General features: G+C 38.2%; 3 protein-coding genes across 7 annotated transcripts in view; 2 read left to right on the top strand and 1 right to left on the bottom strand.

Moving 5' to 3' along the window:
• SWIP (strumpellin and WASH-interacting protein) overlaps positions 1–1,201 on the top strand; it is a 28,121-nt gene extending 26,920 nt beyond the window's left edge. The window contains exon 22 of the mRNA XM_045741239.2: positions 172–1,201. Coding sequence (XP_045597195.1) covers positions 172–420 — 249 coding nt within the window. The 3' untranslated portion in view covers positions 421–1,201. The remainder of the gene's footprint in view (positions 1–171) is intronic.
• Positions 115–13,804, bottom strand: pont (RuvB-like helicase pontin). The gene is made up of 9 exons (XM_045741241.2): positions 13,577–13,804; positions 11,654–11,782; positions 11,056–11,230; positions 8,300–8,502; positions 6,501–6,669; positions 5,239–5,437; positions 3,842–4,036; positions 2,843–3,045; positions 115–1,411 (listed from the first exon to the last, which is right to left on the bottom strand). The coding sequence occupies exons 1-8, from the start codon at positions 13,715–13,717 to the stop codon at positions 2,886–2,888; spliced, it is 1,371 nt and encodes a 456-aa protein (XP_045597197.1). The 5' UTR covers positions 13,718–13,804; the 3' UTR covers positions 115–1,411; positions 2,843–2,885.
• Positions 13,805–16,596: 2,792 nt separating this feature from the next.
• The window catches only part of LOC123757522 (peptidyl-glycine alpha-amidating monooxygenase A), a 59,096-nt gene continuing 57,127 nt past the window's right edge, over positions 16,597–18,565 (top strand). For 2 of the 5 annotated variants that reach the window (XM_045741236.2, XM_069327107.1), the window contains exon 1: positions 16,597–16,823. The gene's annotated coding sequence lies outside the window, so the exon portion shown is untranslated. The remainder of the gene's footprint in view (positions 16,824–18,565) is intronic. The other 3 variants (XM_045741233.2, XM_045741235.2, XM_069327104.1) reach the window with 3 other exon arrangements.

Here is an 18,565-nt window from a genome sequence, read left to right as displayed (position 1 = left end):
ACTCCCCTTCTCTGCACGTCAATCCCCTAATTTAAAGTACACTGGCTCTGTGCTTGGACATCTGATGGCAAAGTCACACAGATTTATTTATTGGACAAGCAATGAATCTTTCCAGAAGTTTGAGAAATTTTATTTAGAACTCAAAATATAATTTGGCATAAAATATTTCAGGTTGAACAACAGCGCCAATCTGGGAATGGTGTGGATGACAAATTACAGCAGACGCTGGCTCTCACATTGTCTCGATTGCAGCAGTATCAGCAAGAATTTGAGTTGCTATACTTGAGCGTAAGCAGTGCTCGGGTTTTCTTCAGAGGTGATTGGGCTTCATCAACAACAGACAGTGATACGCAGTCTACTAATAGTGCATCTAGTAGTAGAGATAAGCCTACAGATAAAGCCACAGAAAGTAATGCGTAATCACCGAGGTCGAGCCTAGCCCGGGGAGTAGAACAATTCTTGAAACCCGCTTTGGGTATGAATCTGTGATTTGTACATAATGTATACACAAATATAAGATGGGTAGATGAATTGTATCTATCTTAATATGTATCTTGTAGCCTCTGGGTAGTTGGAAAAGTAATTTGAATATTGATCTTTACCGTATGTATTGTCTATTGTAACAATTTATTTTCATCCTAGCTTGAATAATCTGATGGTAAAGATACATCTAGTCTTGATTACAATTTGGTTTATCCAAAAAAATAATTCATAAAATTTTGTACCAAATGAAGTTCTAATTAAAAACAATATATCTGCACAACAAAAACTATACTCAACTTCATCTAATAATGGCTATCAATGGTTTCTGACCTAGTAGCCATGAAGATTGATTGGAGATAGCTGTCCATAATGCAAAAAGTTTCTTGATAGTTAATTTTGGTATACTTGTATACAAAAATATGAATACAGAATATGAATGTTTCTAGGATTTAAAATTATATAATTATAATTTTAACTTCAAAGCTGTTAATTAGAAATAACAGTAATTCATTCATTGAAGAATAACATGTATTATAAAATATTGCATTCAGTTTACACTGAAATTAATGAAGTTGATTTAGAATCCTGATTCATTATTAATAGTCAATTGGGGAAACTATTTTTTCATTGAGAGTACTTGTTATTTATAATTGCTACCTTGTTATTATATTAAATTTGTATTAAAACTCAAATATAATATAACTTAATTATATTATAACTTTGTTTCCTTGTGCCTTTGAGATATTACTACCATAGATACCCAGGTACTCATATCAGTGCTATACTGCAGACAGTCAATCCATCTCTTTCCTCCTCGCCCAATTCTGCTCGGTATTGAAGAAGAAACCTCCAAATTCACTCCCAAGAGAAAAATCCTTCTTTCACTCATACTTTCGAGAGCATAGTCATGATCCAATACTGCGACCACCTGATGGATAGAAAATAATACTCCAATTAAACCGCCAGTGCTGACTACAACATTTCCTATACCCACACCTTAATTTATCACTTTGATGTTCTGATTCTAAAATGCATCATCTGTACCTACCTCGTGGAGGTTCGTGGTATCAACAGCCCTGCAGTCCTCTTGGTTTGTCATCTGGTCAACCAGGCTGTTGGACAATGCTGCTCACAGCCTGATTGATCAAGTATCCTTTGGAGGTTGTATATAAAGTTCTCTTGAACACCTTGAGAGGCCTGCCAGTTATGCCCCCTTATGTGTAGTGGGAGCATTGAAAAAGTCTTGGGCCTCTGATGTTTAATTTTCTCTCGGCATACCTATCATCTCTGCATTTCAATGGGGGCCATTTTGCACATCCTGCCATGCCTACTGGTTACATGGGATGCTATTTCCATGTGCAGATTCGGAACCAGTCCCTCTAATATTTTCCACGTGTAGATCATGTATCTCTCGCCTGCGTTCTAGAAGTCAGATTTAGAACTTTTAATCAGTCCCAATAATTTAGATGTTTTAAAGAATCAATTCTGTACTCCAACAGAAAATTTTGATGTTAAAATTCGTCAACGGATTACTAATCACATTATCGTATTTTCATCACTGATGTGCATACTCATAAGAGTATCTTTTTTGTTCCTTTTGCATCTATTCTCTAGAGAATTCATTTGCAAACTTTTTGACACTAAATTTATAGTTATTTTCTTTTTCAAGTTGCTTATTGGAGTATGACTAAAAGAAATTTCCATCACTGAGTGGCATGTTAGCGGTCAGGGAAACTGCACACTAACAGCCCCATTCAAAGCTCGAGAAATTGCTGACCTAGAGAATGTGCAAAAGCACTTTCCTGCTCATATCCACTCAAAACATCTAAGTTATTGGGACTGCTTAAAATGTTTAAATCTGTATTCTTTACATTGTAGGTGACACTTATACATAATAATCTACACTTTAATAATATCAGAGGAACTGGTTCCAAATCTGTACATGGAAATAATTCCACATGAAACCAGATGGCATAACAGGATGTGCAGAACAGCCCCGTTCAAAAGCAGAGGTGCAGTGTGTATGCCGAGAGAGAACTTTATCAATGTCAAGGGCCCAAGATTTTTCAACACACTCCCTCTACACATAAGGGGCATAACTTGCCACCTCTCACGGTATTCAAGAGAGATCTTGATAAATGCCTCCAAAGGATACTTAATCAACCAGGTTGTGATTCATATGTCAGGCTGCATCCAACAGCCTGGTTCCACCAACTAGGAGGCCTGGTTATGGGAATGTTGATCCCCGGACCAATAAAATCAATAGCCACATGCATGTCTAATGGTACAAATATAAAGTTTAGGAAATTATTAAAAGCATCACATTCATTGATGAAATGCTTCGAACCATCATTGTTACCTTTAATGCTTAAAGAAGCACAAGCCTCCTCGGATAACTTTTCTTACTTCATAAATTTATCAGCATTTTCTGCCAACATCTGTGCTGATGTTTTAGCATCCATGAATAAATCAGCTGCTTCTTTAACATCTTCTGCAGTCACAGACTCATTTTCATTTTGCTGAGCCATGACATTTGATGGTGTCAACAGTCTCACAGCATATCTGTAATATCAATTATTATTATTATTATTACCCCATAAAAACAATTATTAACAAAATAATACACATATTGCAAAATATTTATTAGTCTTTAGTCTTTACCAGTCTTAAAGTGACTCATATAATCTTGCACCAACAAGACAAACTAAGATAAGCTACTTTAACCATTGGTTACACTAGATCTATTATAGCTCATATTACTCAGTATTTTATATATTTATTACTGTTTGACGATATGAGAAATTTTTATTCTTTATAAACTTATTTCAGTTTTCAATCAATAATAATCCACATCAATACACAGAGAATTCATAGTAAAGTGACTGCATCAATGAGGAAATCCGTAGGAGTCGGGATGAGGGTTTGGACCCATGCAGTGGGTAGGAATTGTCAGGGGTGTGCGCGTGGGACTACCCCCTGCATAGATTCGAACCTTCGTCGCTCCTATGGATTTCCTAATCCACATCAATAATACACACACAAATAGAAATGGTGGAAGAGGGAGGGAAGTTAACAGAAAAGAATTAAACAAATACAGAATGTACCCGAGATTTGGAGGAAAGGAACTATTGGGGGGAAAGCGTTTTTAGTTAAAACTTTTAACTAAAAATACCATTGTGTGCAATATACTGTTTATATTGTAATTTAAAATCACAACCATCATTCCATGTCTTGTAAAATATAATAGGCATACAGATATATGAAAAGACTGAGGTATAACTAAATAATGAGAAGCTGTAAGCATTATACCTCTAGACTTCCTCTGTAGCTGTTCAAAAACAATTAAATAAATACTAACCTCAGTGATGCCCTTTCAGCAATTGAACTTAGTTCTTGCAGTGCATCATTATCAATTTTTATGCCTTCAGTTTGTGCTCTGATTCGAATAATCTGGGCAACTTCTTCTGGACCATATGGCTTCATACGCACAATAATTAAGCGATCTAACAGATCTCGTGGAATTCCATGTGCTGATACAACATCACCTGTGCCCCTGTAAAGCAAAAATTAACATAATTAGTACACACAAAACAATTATATAGAGAACTGAATATGCATATAGTTATTCTCAATACTGTATCCAGTGGAGAAACTTACTACAATGCTGTAGTGCTTGAATGAAGGTGAAGGAAAGATAAAAATATATGTACAAGTGTATTAAAAACCTAGTTTTTGGATGAAACCTACATCCTTTCTCAAGGTGCTGAGTACAATGTTCTGAACAAGATTCTAGGAGTTTGCAGGAATAAATAAAGAGGTAGAAGAACTGCAGCTTTATATTATCGCTGTTACGGAACAAAATTGACGCATTAAAAAGATGATGCAATATTCCGAAAAGGATACCAGGTAGTTAGAAGAGAAAGAATAAACACGTGGGAAAAAGTGGTTTTACTGATACAACAAAACTAGAGCTTTGAGGAGGTACCCAACCACCAGATCTTCACACTAGATATGACAAGAGTGAAGACCAATAAGATAGTTGTAGGTGCTATTTTCAACCCTCCATTAACTACAGGAAGGTCAAGGGGGTTATCTGATAAATACAGCAAAACATATCTGAAGATAAAAGAAAATTGGCCACAGTGGCATGCAGAGCCAGAGCAAAGATCCTAATAATTGGGGATTTTAACAACAGATAAATAGACTGGCCAAAAAAGGATTCTCACAATGGAGATAAAAAAAAAAAAGAGGGCAAGGTTCATGAATAATACAGACAAACACTTCCTGCAGCAGCATATCTAGGAGCTGACAAAGAAGGTAAATGCCCTAGACCTGGTGTTTACCCAAAATGAAGATGATGAAGAGAACTTAAAATATCAGTCATCGGTTCCTGATGGCACCTCAAATTAATGTGTTCAATTGCATTGTACAACAAAGTGTATAGGAAAAAGAATAAAGCACATGAGAGAATGAAGGTGGTGGTACAGAGGATGAAGGCTTAATTGCAGGATGCTCAATGGGAAGACTGAAATGGAAGGAAAGTCAGCAAATGAGACGACTGAACTTAACCCAAATGCAAAGAAGCACCGGGACAGTTCATACTGCTCAGGGGTAGTGTATCTACTTTGTACCCATTTATACATGTACTAAGAATCCTTATTAAACATTTATATAATCAAAAGCCTGTAATAGATAAAATAGAAAATGCTGACAAAATATCTTTCACATGTGAAATATCAGTAGGACATCACTTACTTTATTACACAACGTCCTCTATTTGTAGCAAATACGACAATAGGTGCAATTCTTGACTCCAGTGCACGGTGAAGGAATGTGAAGCATTCTATGTCCAGCATGTGTACTTCATCAATGAATAGCACACCAGGTACCAGCTCAGCTATACCTTGGTCAATATATTTATCCACAACCTTATTGATCTCCAATCGTAGCTTTTCTGAGTGGACAAAAATTTCATAATTAAAAAAAAATACTTTTGCTTGTGAGAAGCTTTTTGTATGCATGATCAGTCTGCCACTTTTCTAGGTACACCGTAAAGTGTGCCGACAAGGCTTACAATTGCACTGAGGCAAGTCTGACATATAGGTATCAATGGAATAGAGGAGAAATTGCAACCCTACAGTTGTATAAAGTACTTAAGAACAATGGTGAGAGAATTTATGTAGTCAAATGAACTGAGGATCTGAGGTCTATTCTCTAGCTCAAGTTTTACAGATTTCCAGTGCTATAACACACTCAGGACTAGCCATGGAAACTAAACAAGCGTACCTGACTGCTAGTACTTTCATGTACTGCAGAATAATCAACTCAGAAAAATGTACAAAGAATGCACTTTAATCAAGTTCAGTACAATAATTCTCTAACCACAAACATGGCTTCAATTATAGCAATAAATGATAGAATTTCCCATAATGCTAAATGGAGCCTAAACATCCTAAACTATCTTCAAATTTAGTTCTATAGACTGGCTATCGAATCTGAACAGATTACTAAATTTTGAACTGAAAATGAATAGGTAAAATATCCCACAAGTCTAATGCCTACTTTAATTACTTTAATTAACCTTTTCGGTGTGGCACCTTTCAAACCTTTTGTTCACTCAAAAACAGAAAAGCTGACACAAAATTAAAGTCTCATAAGAAATGTAATACAACATTTAAAGAGAAATAGGATTACATTTTATATAGCTAACCATTAATTGCAATAGCACTTATAATGGCAAACAACTCAATATAAAAAAAAAAAAATTTGTTTTCTACACACAATCATCCGTCAAGTATTCACATCTTACGTGATATCTAAAAATTCTGTCAGCTTTGGTCAATATTTTTAAGCAGTCATAGCAAAAGATCTCTTTAGAACAAAGTGTCTTTCTGGGGGAGTTTCGTAGCTTCAGGAAGCCACCGGGGCTATACAGCCGTACCAGAAAGAGGAGTTTCAATATATTCAATGCTGGGTTTTCATTTATTCTGTACAAAATAAAGGAAATCCATAAATACCTGTAATTTCTGTTTTCCTTGGCTTCATAAGTTGTGACATCATGGAGAGTATGTCTTGACCTCCCTGAGGCTGTGCATTGGCCATATCCAGGTCGTGAAGGGTCACATCCTGAATCACCTCCTTCTTCTTGTGCACATCACCTTTAGGTAGGGGCACATACTCTTCTGCCTAAACACCAAAGATAAAATGCTCGTGACAGCTCACTTCATTGGTTTAGTTGAACACTTTAAAAGCTATGGACATTATGTATTGTCTACCAGGACACTTTGTGTTGCTAGAAAACCTGCACCAAAGTTTCATATTCCTAATCTTCAACATGCATACATTAACAGCAATTCCTTACTCCAACCATCTTGATAACAGTTTTATACTTACATACTTTGTCACAACACACAATATATCATAAAATAAATTATTTTTTTTAATTATTTAGATAATTAAAGTTAGTCATTAACAGTAATAAATGTATTTCCATTATGGTTCTGTTTGGTTAAGTTTTTAACCCTTAGGCAGTGACTATGGAGAAATGGTCATACCCTCTCTGAACAATGGTCTCTAAACACTGTCCTCAATTGTGTGATTTACTAACTTGTACACACCACATCTTTCCATATTTTTATTTCTTATACAGTATTTTTGTTTTCCCAACACCAGACATGCTGCTCAGCTCCTCTATTTCTAACGTCATGATTCCCGACTTTTCACATTTATGGTGTACCAACATCTCACATCAATAGACACTACCACTCCTCCACACATCCCACTGGCCACATCTATTCCAATCTTTTTCTTCCTAACCAGAGTTCTTGCAAAATAATGAGAGTAATAATACACCAAGAAATTCAACAAAACTTTGTAGATCTGAGGCAAATTGGAATCTACATTTGTAATTCTATCTATCATTATACTGTACTATCATGCAAGAAGAGCCACATATCTGTGGATCATCCAATAAAATCGACAGACTCTTACTATTGCTCGGCTTAGACTCGGCTATAAGTATCTCAGGGAATTTTCATTACCTGCTGATGTAGACCTAACCAAATCATGAATCAGTGACATCATTGCAATATTTCCTCTCTCCATCACAACTAAAGTAAGCTACATACAATCCCCCCCCCCCCCCTGTGCATTATCAGGGGACGTATTTAAACAATACTGTATTTAAAAGAATGGTTTTTTTTGCACACCACAAAGTTGTCATTTTAAACAGGTGCACACTGCAGTGGTTAATGGTTTGCAAGGTGCAAAAAACATGTACAGGTACTTGTATATAACACGTGTATACAGTGAGATAACAGTAAAAATAGTACATTTTATTGTCCTAATAATAGTACTTCATATTAGTGTCACTAATATGAAGTGCATATTATTGATACTAATATATCTGTGAGTACTGATGCTGCACACATTTTGCAATATAAATTCCAATATTGACAGTTCATTATATAATTGCACTAAAAAATTGGAAAACATTACAAATATGATTAAAAACAATAAATTAAATGCACATGGCACATCCCCCTTCCCCCATATAGGAGTGACCAACCTGGTGTCTGCTTTGCCAATCATCAAGATTTGATCCAGTCCTCAGAATTTCTTCAATACAGGAAGACAATACAGTAATAATACAAAAATAATTCTTGCACACACAGGAAATGCCTCTTGGAACGCAAGTAAAGTGCAATAGTAATCCCATCTTGTAGACCTTCTAAAAAATAGAAGGTGATTTAATAAAGTCTGAAACTTCAAAATAAACCATTAAAGGGTAAACAAATTCCAGATCACAAATCCTTACCTCAAGGTCAAACTCTGTTGCGTACGTATCGGAACGTCCTTGCCTCTTTACAGCCCCAGAATTAGCTTCTACATATATAACATCCCCAACTTCTACACGCTCTTTTTGAAGTGTTTCATATATACTTGGATCTAGCTTCAATTGCTTTGTTCCCTTGGCTGTTCTCAAGCCAATTATTACATGACTCACAGTTTTGCCATAACCTGAAATGAAATTAATATGTGAAGAATCTGAAATCAACTACAGTACAGTATTCTATTTAATTACGAGTAGGTGAAAAATTGCAGTTTTTCTTACGTCTCATGAGGAACAGGCTGAATAATAAATAAGAAATAAATGCTGAAAATTACTTCATGTCTCTGAAAACAGAGCTAAGTAATAGAATTATAATAAGTTGTTTATAAAGATATTCTGGTTCTTGGGGACATAAAGCCTGTACTTAGGTTTGTATTGGAGATCCCCCATAGGTTGAACCACCGACCCACACCAGTTGCTATCTCCTGGATAACTATTTACTGTTAGGTGAAAGGAAACATGCCAAACTATTTCTATCGTGCTCGAGGATCGAACCCATAATCTCTGCTTGCAAGATGAGAACGTAGACCACTGAACTACAAAACCCATAAACTGTAATAAGTTCCAAGAGCATAAAGAGTTCAGAAATAATGCATTCAGTAAGATAATGATTGATTACAGTGAATATGAATCAAGCATAATTCAAGAAATGTAACGAGTTCAGGAAGTACGGTCTACGTTCAGTAATCTGAATCATATAAGGCCCAAACCCATTCAAGTTAGCTGGCTTTTCTAGGCATGCACCATGGTGGCTTCCTGAAGCTATATTGCTGAAATTGCTTGCCCATTATTCCACCACATCAGTCATAGGCGTCCTGTTGGCATTTCAGGGACCAGAGCCAGCACCTGCCCCCTTGCCAAAATTAATCTCTGGGGATTGTTATGATCACCCTCACCAGGAAAGCAACCAGAAAGTAGACGAGACAATACAGTACATCAACCCGTCCTTGGGCTAGGGTGGTTAAAGCAGCAGCCATCCTCCCCCAGATGCATTCATCAATTTTAACATGCTGTGTATTCAAAATTGGTTTGAATACACAGGATATTTCCACCTGTGTCCCCTTGTGTGTATATCACCCATGTTAAATAACCAGTTTTTATCTACCCTGTCAATTTCCCTGAAAATTTTGTGTGTTATTTTTGTCTCTCTCTCTCTCCCCCTGAACTCTTCTGCCATCCAGCGACATGAGATGCAATTCCCACAACCTTTACTTGTAACTCATCCCTCTTGGTTCTGGAACTAGTCTAGTGGCATACTTTTTAACCTTATCCAGCTTCCTCTTATGCTTGACAAGGTATGGACTCCATGCTAGAGCTGCATACTCCAGGATTGGTCTTACATATGTGGTATACAAGGTTCTAAATGATTCCTTACACAAGTTTCTAAAGGCAATTCTGATGTTAGCCAGCCTCACATACACTGCTGATATTCTTTTGATGTGGGCTTCAGGAAATAGGTTCGGTGTGATATCAACTTCTAGATCATTCTGTCTGTTTCATGGAGGACTTTGTCTCCCATTCAGTATCCTGTGTCTGGCTTCCTGTTACCTGCACCTAGTTTCATTGCCTTATATTTACTTGGGTTGGACTTCAGTAGCCATTTGTTGGACTATTCCTACAGTTTGTCTGGATCATCTTGTAGACTCTTGCTATCTTTCTCTGTCTTAATCCTCCTCATAATTTTTGCATCATCAGTAAACACTGAGGGGGGAACAAGTCTATTCCCTCTTGGAGATCATTTACATATATCAGAAACAGTACAAGTCCAAGGACTGAATCCTGTGGGACTCCACTAGTGATGTCTCATCACTCTGAGACAACCCTTTGACAGTGACTATCTGCTGTTGCTTAGGTACTGCCTTATCCACTGGAGTACCTTCCCTTTTACTCCTGCCTACATCTCCAGTTTATGCAGTCTCCTATGGGGTACTGTATCAAAGACCCCCACACACACACATTGGTGATATGGTGACCAAACAAACCTCAACATGTGTTAGCAACATTGATTACCTTGGCCTGCAACACACCAAGAATCTTCGATAGTCAAGATTGACTAAATAGGAGAAAACCCTAGTAATACATCAAAGTAACATAAAGACAACCTACATATATACCAGGTTTGCAAATGCCAGAGGGACACACATGAGGTAGTATGAATGCATATGTCTGAACATATGCATATAGAATTCATATAGACATATGCATCCACAAAACTGCCCAGACTGACTGCAAGAGAAAGTCTCAGGATAAACACTAAGCACTTGACTCTAAACAGATACAATGCTGATCAGTAGATGTAAACAAGGAGGAGCCTGGAATGAATGCAAGGTGGTTACCAGACTTCCTCTGCTGACAACATTGGTGATGACATCTTGTGGTAGGTTGGGCTAGCAAACTAACAGTTTCAGTACAGCAATTCTTGGTAATATCTTTAAATCCAAGTCTACTAGAAGTCATTCCAAGCCAAATTGAGAATTCTGTAATGGCATTTTTTCTTGCAGCCCAGCAAGGGTAGCTCGAGAAAATCCTAACTGCATTAGAAATGGATAGTGGCAATGGCCTTGCTGGATTTATTAGCACATGTCCTCAGGAGAGCTGTACATTTCCTAAGGAAGAGACCTAGTGATTAAAGATCTGAGAAATATATATATTTAATGTATCATAATTAAACAATATCTTACCTCCCATTGGATTTTCTGTCTCAACAGGTGTGAGTTCTGTAACTTCTCCTTCATAAACTTCTTTAACCTCCTTAATTCGGAGACCAATGGCACGGCGAAAGTTCTCCATCAACACTTCTGTCTTCTTGACTTCCGAGCTGTACACTTCTGACCCAACCATTGGACAGAATGGTACCTGTAAACAAAAAAATTATTGTAGAATTTCTGACAAATACTGAAGACTTGGAGGTTCACTAAATTTTTACTACAGAAAGCAACATAAGATGACTTATACTTTCATGTCAGGTTGGAGATTGTCCAGAGTTTCAGATCAAACCTAAGTGAGGCAATTGATCATGATGGCATGTGGTGAAATTCTATAGTTGGAGACTCAAATGGGTGTTCAAACAGAAACTCACCAAGGAAACCCTGGCAACACCAGCAAACACCTAGAAATGTTCACTCCAGGCCTCTGCAGCTCAATCAGTCACACACAAGAAGCGAGATATAAACATGCATCGTGAAGCAAACACTACAATATATTACAAATAAACAAGCAAATGCAGGGCTGGCAACAAATCTCTTCAACAAAAAGCATCTATACCTTTTCTCTACATACCTTATTGCCTAGTTCCTGTGCAAGTGCAAGAGCAATAGCAGTTTTGCCTGTTCCCGGAGGGCCAGCAAACAGGGCTGCCCGACCAGACATTCTTTTCGTGCGAATCAAGTCAACAAGGTAACCTGCTGCCTGAAATTATAAACTTATATTAAGGTTTGGCAAAATGGGAAAATAATATATACTGTAGTACTGATTTCCCTCCCCCCCCCCAAAAAAAAAATGTTGAATGTAATGAAATGCCATTTTCTGGGTACGCCATCTTCAGGTAGCCTTGGAGGCTCCCTGAAGCTATCCAAACTGATATGTGCTATATTAGTTTGGGGTCATCAGTGACAGGAGTTCTTATGCCTAACGGGAACCACGAGCCAGAACCTGGTCCCCTCAGAGAAGCGTAGGGAGCAATGGCCTATGAGCACTTTATATTTAAAGCACGTCACAATTGTCATTGACCAGGAAAGGACCCTGAAAGGTAGGGAAATCAAAATCTGGTTAACTTGTGATATCTACATCCCAAAAATAAAAATAACTCCCCTAGAAAGAAAACAAACAAGCAACCCTCCATGTGACTAGTGCTACCCCCCTATCGACCATACTCCCTATCATTGCAGTTCCCTCTATCACTGTGCTTATTTACCCCTATCACTGCCTATACCCTTCCCCCCTATCATTGCAGTTCCTGTGGTGCAGTGGTAAGACACTCACCCCATGCTTCGCGAGCGATTTGGTTTAAGTTCATATCCTGGCCGGGGAGGATTGACTAGGCGGCAATCCTTAACTGTACGTCTGTTCACCCAGCAGTGAACATGGGTACCTGGTTGTTACACAATTTGGTGGGTCGTATTCCAAGGAAAATTAAGATTATGGACCTGCCTGAAATGTTATGCGTGCTAGTGGCTTTATAAGAATGTAAGAGCTCTCGTACACATAAAATAAATGAAAAAAATGTATTAGCTAAAGGGCCTTTCCGGAAATGCTGTGTGCGAGTGGCTTAGCAAGACTGTACTATTCACTCAACAGCATATGTACCCCAATAACCCATTGTATCTGTTGCTTAAGATTCACTACTTGGAACAAAAAGTTTCAAGTAGCATGGGCTGTGGTGAGCCCATTGTGGACTTACCTGGCACAGGAGCGGGACTGTAATTTGTCCCACTTACCATATTTATTAAATCATTAGTCAGGCAGAGTGCCAGAGTCGTGGAAGGTTGCTAATGTGGTACCAATTTTTAAGAAAGGAGATAGATCACCTGCATCAAACTATCGGCCAATTAGCCTAGTGTCTATTGTGGGAAAGTTACTTGAATCGATAATTGCAAAAAATCATTTTCATCTTGAAAAACATAAATTAATAAACGAGTTGCAACATGGTTTTACAAATGGTCGTTCATGTTTAACAAATTTGCTATCTTTTTATTCCAGCATAGTTGAGGCAGTTGATAGTGGTAAGGTTTGCGATGTTGTGTACCTTGACTTTAGTAAAGCTTTAGATACAGTGCCACATGAAAGACTGATTAAAAAGATAGAGGCTCATGGTATTGGGGGGTGCTATAATAAAGTTGGATTAGGGCATGGCTATACCAAAGGAAACAGAGTTAGTAAAGTTGGATTAGGGCATGGCTATACCAAAGGAAACAGAGTTAGTATAAATGGGGTTAAGTCAGAGTGGGAAAATGTTGTAAGTGGAGTACCTCAAGGCTCTGTCTTGGGACCTCTGTTGTTTATAATCAGAGTTTAAGTTTAATCAGAATCAGTTTAAGTCAGTCATGTTCTTATGTTGCCATTGTATCAACTTGTATGTGAATATATGACATTGTCAGACCACAAAGGAAGGATTGAAACAGGAATTTCCTTAAGTACTTTCGTATTTAATAATACATCTTCAGAAGGATCAGATGAATAAATACAGCTATAAAGTGATCTCACCTCTCTTGCCTGGGCCTGCCCAACAAGGCCCGCGGCAGAAGACTCAGCTGTGCCATCTTCCTTCAACCCTAAGCCCTTCACATGAGAATGGGCGTTGATTCGTTGTGTCTTGGTCGTACTTTTTACTTCTTCAATCTTCATATTTATAGCTGTGTGAGACGAGCGTTGCGTAGTGCACCTCGTGCTGGTGTTGGGAGGTGTTTACACTGCTGGTGCTGCCACCTGGCGGCCCGGGACACCACCACCGTCGCCTAGCAACCACACCACGCGCTCACCTCTTGTGCTCACCTAGTTGAACTGGCAGCGGGTGAGCTTCAGCTGCTTGGTACCGCCTTGCAACCTTCAGTCCATTAGTGTAAGTCCATTACAGGCTTACTGAGCTGTGTCAAATTTGCATTTGACACAGGGATAAATCTCTAAATATGCTAAACATAAACTCACTCTACACATTCTCTTGTGTCATTTACATGTACAAAATCTTGTTCCTAAATGCAAATCCTGATCTGAAACTCTTCCTTGACAGATGTAATAGAACCCATAATCATCACACCCGAAATAAATATCTCTTTGATATCCCCAGAGTCAAACTAAATCTGTGTAAATAAATAAAGGGACTAAGTCTATGAAACTCACTCCTTGACGAATTAAAAAGCTATCCAACCTATGCCTTATTCAAAAGTAAAACCAAAAAGTAAATAATTCCATCTTCATAGTTTTCTACCTTTGCTACTTATAATTATCTGTTAGATTAAGGACCTGCCCGAAACGCTATGCGTGTTAGTAGCTTTGCAAAAACTGTAAAAACATCAATGCTATGTACTCTCATAAACCCAATGTGCCTTCTTCTCATAAACTCCAATGTGCCACCAACACCCCTTTATGGAAGGATTATCAGATTCCTCTATCATATCTACACTTGAAACTGTGTATGGAGTCAGCCTCCACCACATCACTTCCTAATGCATTCCATTTGTCAACCATTTGTGTGTAATTACCTAATAATTACACACAAATGGTTGACAAATGGAATGCATTAGGAAGTGATGTGGTGGAGGCTGATTCCATACACAGTTTCAAGTGTAGATATGATAGAGGCTCAGGAACCTGTACACCTGTTAATTGACGGTTGTGTGTGTGTGTGTGTGTGTGTGTGTGTGTGTGTGTGTGTGTGTGTGTGTGTGTGTGTGTGTGTGTGTGTGTGTACTCACCTAATTGTACTCACCTAGTTGTGTTTGCGGGGGTTGAGCTTTGCTCTTTCGGAAGCGCGTCAATGACTGGGCAAGTACAACTCAAACCGAACTTGCAGGCATATACCTTGCCACTGAATTTTTAAAAGACAAAGGCAGTGGACTTATATACTGTGATTCGCAGAGTACACTCCTGGCATTGAACGCACATAGTAGTGACACCCAGAAAATAGTCAGTGCTATTCGAATGAATGTTTTAGCTACAAAAGAAAGAGAGATTTGAAATTAAATTCCTATGGATACCATCACATGTTGGCATCTCAAGGCATGACACTGTTGATATGCTTGCAAAGACAGCCTGTAGAAAACCAGTGGTAGAAATTGATATGGGTGTTTCATTAGGAGTGACAAAGAGAATACTTAAACAAATATCTAATGAAGATCTCACCGACCTAACAAATTCACAAAGACCTGAAAGTTGTAGCATTAAATATTATGATAGATATCGTGAGGAGACATTCACATATGTGACTAATAGAACAAGAACCCGGCAATGTGATGTTATAGTGGCCAGAATACGCCTGGGATATAGACGTATCCGACAGCTTTCTCAAAACCCAAATGTCGAGTACACAATGTGTCAACTTTGTGAAAGAGAAAACATGCACTCTCTTGAACATTATATTGTAGAATGTCCCATATTGACTGACTTTCGCCCTCCTGGGCTAAGGTATGCTGAACTGTGTAATTACTATATGAGTACTGGAACACTTGATATATTGGACTTGTACCCAAGATTAACCATGTAATGAATCAATTATACAATGTATGTGATGTAACTATATAATCTGAGCTTGTAAAAGCATCTTAATCACCTTCGGTGATTAAGTGATTAATTGCACACGTTTCTCTATCAGCTATCTCACCCTGTCAGAGTAAAAGAGACAAATGTATGTGAATGCATGTGTGTGTATATATGTATATGTACGTATATGTGTGTGTGTATGTGTATGTATGTGTACAAAGTATATATGGAAGCTGATCAGAATTACATTTCACCTTTGTAAATGCACATTAATGACACTGTAAATGACACATCGAACACTTTATGTAGGGCATACGTAAATCTGTATCTATGTATTTACGTCTGTAGGTTAGCTTAACATTTTAAAAAGCACCAAAATCACCTTCTGTGGTTGATTGTTCAATAAACCCCTGAACAATATGTTTAACACATCTCTAACCCTGTCCATGGAGGACAGAAGAAAATGTATATATGTTGGTTAGTATTGTAAATGTGTGGCCACGTCTGTGGTAGAGAATAATAATAATAAAAAAAGCTGTTAACTACTTTTTTTTAACCCCCCCCCCCCACACACACACCACAGGAAGCAGCCCGTGACAGCTGACTAACTCCTAGGTACCTATTTACTGCTAGGTAACAGGGGCATTCGGGGTGAAAGAAATTCGGTGTGTGTGTGTGTGTGTGTGTGTGTGTGTGTGTGTGTGTGTGTGTGTGTATGTGTATGTGTATGTGTATGTGTATGTGTATGTGTATGTGTGTGTGTGTGTATGCGTGAGTGTGTGTGTGTGTGTGTGTGTACGTTTGTGAGTGCGGACATGTGCGTGTAGGCCTCGGGGAGGAATACAAAAAAAAAGAATATAATCCAGGGCCATTCCCACAAAAAATAAAACACATTTCTGAATACAGTTTTACATCAAAATTGCATAAAATAGACTTAGCAGTGTCTTACACGATAAAAACATGAGGAAATCCATGAACGAGAGGAAAGATGCGTTTTCCGTGGAGCGGAGAGCAGGTTTTCTCTATTTACCTGTCATTGACTGGAGCGCTGGCGGAGGCTGGGGGCCACAGCTGCTGCTGCTACCTCTCACAGCTGTTTGTCTCCTCTCACCGCTGCTGAGGCTGCTGCCTCTCGCAGCTGCTCTACAACACCTCCACCATCGCATTATCCCTCCACATCGCTCCGTCGCAAGGAAATATACATCCGCTTGAAGTGTTCTTTCCCCGGAAAGATCTGCCGAGGTATGGGTACTGGGTGAGTACCTGTACTCATTGTTGTGGTCTGGTTGTGTTGGTGAGTACCTGTACTCATTGTTGTGGTCTGGCTGTGTAGGCGAGTACCTATACTCATTGTTGAGTACCATGCAAAAAAAAAAATTCTCTGAATATTAGGACAAGGCTAATTCTATGCAAAATTTTAATGTTGTTAATGCTGCCATAATTCCGCATAAACATAATTAATCTGGTGTAATGTAATAAATATTGTCCTGACCCTGAGGAGGAAAGCCAGGGGACAGTACACTCAAAATTAGAACCTTCTTTGATAATGGCTGCAGTGACAATAATGAGTTATTACTATTAAATTTTGCAGGCTTCACTGTTGATGATTACTTCAACTTTGTTAAATATTTAAATGGCTTGAAGACATCACTGATAAAGGCCAAAATTCAAGAGAGCTCTAGGTGAAATAGGCTCAAAGATCAATGACAGGAATATACACCAAATTAATTTTGAAAATATAATTTGTTACTAGTAATAAAGTATACAGTACTCTAATTCTCATCATCTTAATTTTGTGATATAAATTGTGCCAGTGTATATCTTCCTGCTCTAATGTTAAACCTCACTTTGTCTTTACGATACTGTACAGTATATCATCTTTTAGATTGTTAGCTAACCGTCACTCACTTTATGCCTAAAATGTAAATTTTATTTAGACTGCTACTGTATATACAGTACCTGTTTAGTCTAGCCAGCATTGTAATGATTTGTACAAGTTATGGATTAAATTTCTGATTCTGAAAATGATGATGTCTACCTGCAGTGATGTTATTGTGATGCTAATGTAATTAATGTACTGTACAGTACTGTGTTTTTTATCTAAACTTTCCCAATTCTAAATTTACCTGATTTACCTGAGGGCAACTAACCCTAGTGGCCTTGATGAGGACAAGAAACTGGCATCTTGTCGAAGGTCTCTTCCCCCCCCCCTCCCTCATTTTTCTTGATCTATTTTAGGTACTGTATATTTTAAACAACACAGTTTCGGCAGTTATGACTTCGGTGGGTAGGCAGTTCCATGGGTTAATAACCCTGTGGGTAAAAAAGCATCTCGTGTTCTCAGTCCTACAATGTGTCTTGTTGAGTTTGAAACCATTGCTCCTTGTTTGTGTTACATGTGACCTTCTGAAGAAGGTATTCAGATCAACATCCTCTAACTTGTTCAGTGTGTGTTTTAAAAGTGTCAATGAGATCTGCCCTGTCATACCTGGTTTACAGTGTCATTAGCCCTGTGGCCTTCAAGCGTTCCTGATACGGGAGATGAGTTTAGCTCTGGAATTACTTTTGTTGCCCGGTGTTGCAGCTTTTTATCCCAAGAGTTTGGTTAGCTTTTCTGACTGCTGCCCCCACCTGTTGTGCAACTTTTAATGAGTGGCGGATTTTGACTCTTAAGATCCTTTTCTTCTTCATCTGCTGTAATGCTATTAATTTGGTAGTCATGGCATGGGTTGTTATGCCCTACATGCATGGTCTTGCATTTGTTGATATTGAAAAGCATCTGCCAGTCTTTTGACCATTTGCGGAGTTCATGAAGATCTCTTTGTAAGGCTTCAATATTATTATTATTTTCCACTTTACCATAAATATTTGTGTCATCTACAAATTTGATGATGTGGTTTGTAATATTCTCATCTATGTTGTTGATGTGTATGACAAAAAGGGTAGGTTCCAAAATGGATCATTGTGGCATCCCACTTATCACATTTCTCCAGATTC

This window comes from Procambarus clarkii, chromosome 19 (genome assembly GCF_040958095.1).
Source record: "Procambarus clarkii isolate CNS0578487 chromosome 19, FALCON_Pclarkii_2.0, whole genome shotgun sequence".
NCBI classification, from domain to species: Eukaryota; Metazoa; Arthropoda; class Malacostraca; order Decapoda; family Cambaridae; genus Procambarus; species Procambarus clarkii.
Note: the sequence above shows the minus strand (reverse complement) of the source record. Positions and strands in the feature narration are given on the sequence as shown.